General features: G+C 31.3%; 1 protein-coding gene across 2 annotated transcripts in view; it reads left to right on the top strand.

The window, feature by feature from the left end:
- Positions 1–6257, top strand: part of LOC107479538 (homeobox protein knotted-1-like 2) — an 11348-nt gene extending 5091 nt beyond the window's left edge. The window contains exons 2-6 of one of the 2 annotated variants that reach the window (XM_052259015.1): positions 1024–1144; positions 1739–1935; positions 2374–2505; positions 5409–5560; positions 5691–6257. In XM_052259015.1, the coding sequence (XP_052114975.1) occupies positions 1024–1144; positions 1739–1935; positions 2374–2505; positions 5409–5560; positions 5691–5694 (606 nt within the window). In that variant the 3' untranslated portion in view covers positions 5695–6257. Of the gene's footprint in view, positions 1–1023; positions 1145–1738; positions 1936–2373; positions 2506–5408; positions 5561–5679 lie in introns of both variants that reach the window. The other variant, XM_016099664.3, reaches the window with a different exon arrangement.
- Positions 6258–9010: the final 2753 nt, after the last annotated feature.

Genomic DNA, 9010 nt, shown 5'->3' with positions numbered 1-9010 from the left:
GAAGGATAGTTGAGAAATAAAATGAGGATGATGTGTAGAAAAGATGAGGTAGGAGTAGGAAAGTGAAAAGAGTAGTTCAAAAATAAAATAAAGATGATCGTGTATGTAGAGAAAGAAAAAGGTGAAAAAAGATAGTTGAGAGAATAAATTTTGCAATCAAATTTTGAATTGTAATAATTGAAAGTAAAAGCTACAAATATTACTTCAAGTAAGCGTACTTTCGAGGTAAAGATTATGATGAAAAAAAATTATCCGAACAAGTTTGGTCCAACGTTCATGACGTTTAAAGGTGCGTTCATGTTTTTGAACACTAAAATCAATTACTAATATATTTATGTATAAACATATGTGTGATTTAATTTATTTTTAATGTGTATTTATGTTTTAATATATATTTTATACTAATAACCAACTTTAGTGACTGATTTTGGTAGATTCGTTCATTCTTAGCATTCATCTAAAATTTAATTATGACCCTTTAATTATGATTCATCTAAGACTTAATTATGACCCCTTAATTATGACCCCTTTTGAGATTTTTATGCAATTTATCTCTTTCAACATATTTGTTATTTTAAAAATTTGACGTATTTAATATATTTAAATTTAATTGATATTTGATTTAAAATTAGAATAGAAGAAGTCTCATCGTTTTTTAAACCTCTTTTTTAATTTATATTTTGATACATATTTCTTTTGCCATAATATTAACTGAAATAATAGAATATGTTGGGATGTTTGTATCTCTTATATGAATTTTTTAAGGAGAAAAAAGGCAGTAACAAGGCATGAAAATATCTTTTTAATATTTTATTTTATTAATGCTTGTGTTTGCATGCTGATATCGTCTAGCATATGAATTTTTGCATCTTTCGGATTTTACGTGTTCACCTGATGAGTGCTTTGTTTTCTCCTGTTTAAATAATTAGTTCCCATAATAATTGTCTTGGTTATATATAATTCTATTAAGTTCCTATGAAGCATTTGTTCAGTTTGGCCCTTACCTTTGTTTGTACTTTGTAGACACATTACGTTCTATTGCTTTGCGCTTTTAAAGAACAATTGCAACAACATGTCCGTGTCCATGCCATGGAAGCAGTGATGGCTTGTTGGGAGCTGGAGCAGTCTCTACAAAGCTTGACGGGTAAGTCCTTTACTACAAAAATCTTCTTTTGATTATGGTTATTATTACTCAATGTTGTTATTGTTCAAGAAAGCTTTCTCTTTACCTTGCATATATTAAACAGAGTCTAAAATTGACCCAATTCAAGTAAAACACATTAAACTCCCAAATTACTCACCTATATCTTAATATTAAAATAACTATCTGAATATCTAGTGCACTGAACATTCGATATATCCATTATTCACATTGATTAATATTTTCATTATCTACCTGTACTTTTCCAAAAAATTTTCAATCCAAAACTCATCAACTCACTATGCATTTAATGTGATTGTACTGAATTATGAGTTGAAACTATTACCAACCCCAACGAGTGCAAACAACAAAAATCTTCGGTAAAAAAGTTGCAAGTAATGTATATGTCTGTGAATAAGTTATAATGGTTATATTTAAGTTGTACATGAGCTTCAATTCTTAGCAAAAAACTGGAAAGTAGTGAAGAACCACCGGTCTATTGTGTTTGTATTGTCAACATTATGCACACATACACTACACATCAAAAGGGTTAATGTCTTAATGATAATTACTAATAATAAAGTGTGATGCATAAAGGTGTATCTCCCGGAGAAGGGACAGGTACGACGATGTCGGACGACGAAGACGATCAGGCGGCAGAGAGCAATGGCAACTTGTACGAAGGATGTTTAGATGGCGCTGATAGTCTCAGCTTTGGCCCTCTTGTTCCAACTGAAACTGAAAGATCTCTAATGGAGCGTGTTCGCCAGGAGCTAAAGCACGAGCTAAAACAGGTATTTTTAACAACATAATTACAAATTAAATCTGGATTCTGGGTGGTGGCGTATATGTGGCATGCAAGTTTTCTTTCTTGTTTCTGATAAATTACAAAGGATCTAAACGCCCACTAATAAGTGGAGTGGAGTACATAGAGAACTAAATCAATACAAACAAGAAGGTAAATTAAACTAACTTAATAAAACCAAGCTACTAGAAAGAAGTATTTGACACACGAAAAATCACTTACTAAATCTGCATTATGTATTAATTTATTTTTAATATATATTTTATAAAAATGATTAATTTAGTAGATGTTTATTTTATACACGTATATAATAATATGATTGTATCTGTATTATAGGGACAAATTAATGAAATAACGAGTGAATGACAGACATAATCAGTAGTTGAATGGATCCAATTGAAATAATTTAAGTGGTGCTGTGAATCAGGGTTACAAGGATAAAATTGTTGACATAAGAGAAGAAATTCTGCGAAAGAGAAGAGCCGGGAAGCTTCCTGGGGATACCACCTCTCTCTTAAAAGCTTGGTGGCAATCTCATTCTAAATGGCCCTATCCAACGGTATGTTCTTACTCACACACATGCATTAACTACATATGCCCTTAGCTTGTGGGGGCCACCATACATATTCTCAAGTTTCTAATAAACATTTAAATTTCTTAGTTTGAAGGATAAACCATCAATAGTAGGATATAATATTGAATGGTGTATATATATATACTATGAGCAATGCTAGGACAATGATTTTTATGATTGTTAACCATCAACAAATTATTAACGATGATTTGTTGGTGTGAAATTGGTGTGAGATTTCATCTAATGACTCACCTTTCTCTGTTAATTACATGCTGGCCAAAATTCAATAAAACTGCTGGCCCCTAAACTTTTCTATATACTATTGTTATTGAACTCGGCTTGACTCAGTCAATTCGACTGAAAATTCGATCGTCCAATCACCTGACCGAGTTGAGTCATTTGTTCAACCGCTTAAGCATTGGACCCAATAAAAATTTATTTGATTTGGATAAATTTTGAAAACGTTTCATTTCACTTTATCCCTCTCGTATCCTAAGGCTGATCACTTATGATCACAATTATTAAAAAATAATTAATTTTTTTGTACTGATAATTAATCCCATCATACTATTATATTACCGAATTACTGATTTAATCGATAGATCACAAATTCAACTGATGATCACTAATTCACTTAATTAATTCGGTCATAATTAAATAAAAATATAAAGTTATGAAAATAAAATTAAAATAAAAAATTAAAGTACATATCTTCATATACATATTAATAATAATCAAGTATCAATTCTTAGATATAACTAATAGTGCAAAAAGAGACAATAAACTAGTCATTAGTATTTTCTGAATTTAACTGAACAAGAACAACTAAAAGATAACACAATCGATAAATCAAATCTAAAGGGTGATTTCAAAGTCGACATCTATATTTTCATAGGACAAATTTGGAGTTGACCAATATTTTTCTCATTTTGATTTACATCTATATCTTTCAAAGCATTGTTACTCAGATCCATCATTATTTTGATAATCTTCCAAATTTAATTGATCTAGATTTGTGTATTTTTTATAAATTAATATAAAAAATAATTTATAATAGCAACTAATAATTAAAATGTTCAAACAATTCAAAAACATACCAAGATCATCTCAAGTTGGTTGAATAGACATATTTACCAAATCATTTCGTAGAGCATCAATCTCTTTAGAAATTAAAAACCGTGGTGAATCTTCCAATATCCAATCCAAGTGGTCATCAAATGCATTGACACAAATTAGATCATAGCTTTTCTTTCTCATTTGGTTTCTATGTTATCAATTTATCTAGTCACTAAACTAAAGATTAAAATTTAATGAACAGGTACTTTTTAAAAGTGCTATACATATCAAAGTAGGTAAATATTTGATGACTATACGGATTGGATATTGAAAGATTTACCACCATTTTTAACGTCTAAAGATGTTGATGCTTTACAAAATGATTTGGCAAAGATGTCCATTTAACTAACTTTATATAATCTTAATATGTTTTTCAATTATTCGAACATTTTACTTGTTTGTTGCTTTTATGAATTATTGTTGATATTAATTTGTAAAAAATACACAAATTTAGATCAATTAAATTTGGAAAATGATTAAGATAATGATTGATTGAGTAACAATGCTATGGAAGATATAAACACAAATCAAAATGAAAAAAATATTGGTCAAACTCTAAATTTGTCCTACGAAAATATAGATGCCGACTTTGATATCACTCTTTGAATTTGATTTATCAATTGTTATTTTTTGCTTGTTCTTGTTCTTTTAAATTGAGAAAGTATATTGTCCTATTAACTAGTTTATTGTCTCTTTTTGTATCATTAATTATGTCTAAGAATATACTTTTGATATACTTAATTATTATTAATTTATTTATGAAAATATGCATTTTAACTTTTGATACTTGATTATTATTAATATATTAATGAAAACATGCATTTTAACTTTTGATTTTAATTTTATTTTTATAATTTTATATTTTTATTTAATTATAATTGAGTTAATCGAGTGAACTAATGATCCAGTGATATATATGATTGGGTTAATTATCGGTTTGCTTCTAATAACTATGATATATACTTTACCCTGAATCCGAATTAAATATAAATATCTACTTAGTTTAAAATAAGTTTTAGCGGAAAGTATATTAATTACCCAAAGCTTATTAGATAATAAAAAATATATGTCCACATTAAAATCAGTCATCCGATCAGATAATGTATTTACGTATAAATATATATCGTATAATTTATTTTTAATGTGTATTTTATATTTTAATATTTATTTTATATATAATTATTTTAGTAGCTGTTTTTTTTTATATGCATAATGATTATTAAATAATTTTTGCTTCTGCTATGTTAAGTTATTCAGGATCAACTAGTAGTCAAGTTATTTCATTTTTAAAATTGTTACCTTTTTTTAAAAAAATAAGATATATATTTCTTTTTTGAAAAGTTTGTTCAAATGTTTCAAAAAATATTTTTTAATATTTAATTTATTTTAATTTTATCTTTAATATTTTAAATTGGTTTTTATTCTATCCTTTCCATTAATTTTTTTTGTAGCCTATACGTGATTAATATATTTTTATTAAATTTTGAAATTTTTTTAAAATTTAGGGATTAAAAGAAAATAAGTGAAAGGAAATAGTAAATATATATGATAAGAAGAGTTAATGAATATAATTTTGCACAATAATCTAACTTGTTCTAAACGAAGATATTTTTAATTAATTAATGTGGTAATTAATTTTTGATAGTTATTTTAGATAGGAGGAAATAATAAAAGAAAGAGGAGATATACCCACACATATGTTGTGGGAGTTTTGTCAATGTTTGATGAGCTTGATGATAGGTGTTATATAAATGAGTGCCGTTATTTTTCAGGAAGAAGACAAGGCGAGGCTGGTGCAGGAAACAGGCTTGCAATTAAAGCAGATAAATAACTGGTTCATAAATCAGAGGAAAAGGAATTGGCATACTAATCCTTCGTCGTCTACTGGCGGCAAAAGCAAGCGCAAGAATACTAATAATAATAGGTGGGTTATTAGAAGAATTATTGCTTAGCTGGTTCTTGTTTTGTTCCATATCATGTTTTATTCTCTGCAACTTTTATAGGTGCTAATGAGTAGTGTTGTTGGGACTTTTTGGATACTAGCGGTGGTGCAGGTGAAACAAATAACCAGAGCTTCATGTGATTGGACACTGCTTTTTCATCAACAGTGAAAAGAAATTAAAGGAGTCAATATCATGCTCAATTCTATCTCTAACCACTTTGTTGACTTTCCGATTTCTAAAACTAAAATAATAATGATAATTCCATTCTTAATAACAAAAATTGTGAGACAGATTAATCCCTAAGGCTAATATCTCTTGTTCTTATCGTGGTTGAGAATTGAATTATTGTTATTTTATTTTTATTAGAAATCGGATTGTCTATTGAAAAATAGTTAGAAGAGACCAAGTTGACTGTTTATTAGAAAAGAAGGGTACAATAAGGAAAAGTTATTCTGATACACTCTTAGAAATAGTAACACTTACTTCAAGGGGGAAAAATGTATTATTGTTGTATATGAGGCTGCTGGTTGATACGTGACATAGATGCAGGTTAAATATTTTCGATTTAATGGTATTTATGAAGGCATGCTGATACATATATGTTTATCATGCATTACAGTGAAAATGTTTGGCAAAGGAATAACATAATCATTGAATGTACTTCAAAGTTTAATGCTTGATTAGTTAGTTTAGTTTTCTTCGTGTTACTCGAGAAATTTGCGCCTTTCGATAAGGAAAATATGTGGGAGTTTGACCAGGGATTGATCGAGTTCATCAGAATGTTCCTTTTTTATGAAATGAGTGAGTGTTTTTGGATCGAGTCAATCGAACATATGGACCGACACATGCTGCTGCATAATCGAATGAGTGGGTGGTTTGATAGCTTACCTTTTAGATCGTAACTTGCTCTGATGACCTAGTAAAGTTAGTTTTTTACTAGATTTTTAATTTAGAAAGATAAAATAAAGCATGTTTCAAGTTTATTAGGGGTCAAATAAAAAATCAAAAAAATATTTTGAGATTATATAGAAAAATTCAATAAAGTCTGTTTAAAAATACAAAATTTTTTAACTGAAGTAATGATACTCGGATTAGTTAATGGCCTTAAAAAATGGCCGTTCTCTCAATCCATATCTAAGCGACATCCGACTTCTTTGTACAAAGTATAAGAGCGGGCAGAAAAGTAGATCAACATGGAGGAATATTCCCGACTAAGAGAGTCTCTCCCGAGGCTCAGCCTGCCCTACCCACCTCGGAAAAAGGAGAAAGAAGCTAAGAAAAAAGAAGAGTACAACTTGAAAAAATCTTGATGATATCATAATTACACCCCACTCTGAGTCTCTCTTGTAGACGTCTACAGGAAGATATGCCACACTGAGAAGCTTCCACCTCCTCGCCAAATCAAACACAAAAGACAGAAAGACAGACAGAATATTGTGAGTACCACAAGCTTGATGGACATTCTACCGATGTCTGTTATGATTTAAAGAATGTCATAAAAAAGTTGGTCATAAAAGGTCGGCTAGACAGATATTTTGCTGAAAGGTCAGACGACCAGAGAAAAAAGAAAAGAGATGAAGATGGGGTCGGCAAGAATGCCCTCCACAAACTCCTGAATGACACATACATGTGATTAATGGGAGGTTTGTAGGAGGAGGAATCTCAAAATCCTCCGAAAAGGGCATCTTAAAGATGTTTACTAAGTCGGAGAAGATAACTAAACTCCCGACTTACCAACCATCTTGTTCACCAAAGAAGATGCTCAACGAGTAACACCTGACCACGATGACTTAGTGGTAATAACAATAATCTTTGCTAATGTAAATCTCTATTGAACTTTGGTGGATCAAGGGAGTTCGGCGGATATATTGTTTAAACCTGCTTTTGACAAACTTGGGTTAGAAGAAAAGGATCTGAAGGCGTACCTAGACAACCTCTTCGGGCTAGGGGATACGCTGATCTAACCTCTTGGATTTATCTCCCTATACACCACCTTTGGAAAGGGCACAAAATCAAGGACGTTAAGTGTCTACTACATCGTGGTTGACGCCATGTCAACATACAATGCCCTGATAGGTCAGACAACTTTAAATCGACTAGCAGTAGCTGTCTCTACACTGCATTTGCGCATGAAATTTTCCACTGCAGAAGGAACTGCCATCATAAAGGGAGATCAAAAGTTGGTATAACACCCTATCACCCTAAGTCTTACCTCTAGCCATAAAGCAAAGAATAACAAAGCATCACGATAGTTCTAAAGCTCAATATCACAATATATAGTCAAGGATATAATACGCTAGAAGTCCAATGAAGATATAAAGCGCAAAGACGCAGAAAAAAGAGATACAAAAGCACGAAGTATTCACACATGATAAATAAATGCATACAATGTAAGAAAAGGATCATAGATACAAGATAATCAAAGNNNTACCCTGGCCGAAAACATAAAGTCCAGCCCAATAAGGATAAAGGCCCACTCGAAAGAGGTAGGTCTGTTTTGCTTGTCCGGCTCTGCTTATTTAAAATAAGTAACTGCCTTTACGAATCTCTCTAACTATTTTTATCTTTCCTGAAAGATAGATCCCAACAAACTCCTAAGATGAAGGGAACGGTTATCCATGAATAAAGGTGGAACTAGTTCAATAAAGGTGGTTATCAACTTTACTATAAATACATTGACACCTCTCAGGTATACTCACATTCTAATCTACTAAAATCCTACCTAAAGCCCTTGCTAACTTAAGCATCGGAGTCTCTTGTAGGTACCACCTCCCACCTCTTCACGAGGAGCTCGGACAGGCGGCACCTCGACATCAACAAGTTGGATGCTAACATACAAAGGGATCTGGACCTCACGTTCAGACCCAAATCAACATTTTAGGTAACCCTTGGAACATTGGCACCATTGCCGGAGACTTGGAGCTCAATCTTTGACAATGGTGGATGATCAACAAGATGGTCAGACAACTACTCGACATGAATACGATGCAAGCATATGAAAAAGAAGCTGGAATACAGTTTCTATGTATACCAAAAACTCTGTAAAAATTTCTCTCAATAAACAGAGGACATCAAATAGGGATGATGATGAATATATATATATAAAATCCTGTCTTAGAATTTGATGCTATTTGCACAAAGATGGATGGCATCCAGGAAGACAAGGCATAGAGTTACTGATTCTTACTTAATGAGAAAAATACCAAGGGAATTAGAAAGAAAAAAGGATAGGGTTTCTTCTTTAGCTTCGGGTTGCAGCTCTTTTGATGGTCTTCTTCTTCCTTCTTGATGGTGATTCATGCTGTTGATGTTTTCCTCCTTTCCTTCCTTGATCAATCGCCACTTTTTCTTCCTTTCTTTTCTTCGTGTGGTTTCCAGAGGAATTGAAAGGCTTGGCTCTACTATATATATCTATAGAAGATGGAGAAGGA

Source organism: Arachis duranensis, chromosome 3, assembly GCF_000817695.3.
Source record: "Arachis duranensis cultivar V14167 chromosome 3, aradu.V14167.gnm2.J7QH, whole genome shotgun sequence".
Lineage (NCBI taxonomy): Eukaryota > Viridiplantae > Streptophyta > Magnoliopsida > Fabales > Fabaceae > Arachis > Arachis duranensis.
The sequence above is the reverse complement of the archived record's forward strand: the minus strand, read 5'-3'. Positions and strand labels throughout refer to the sequence as shown.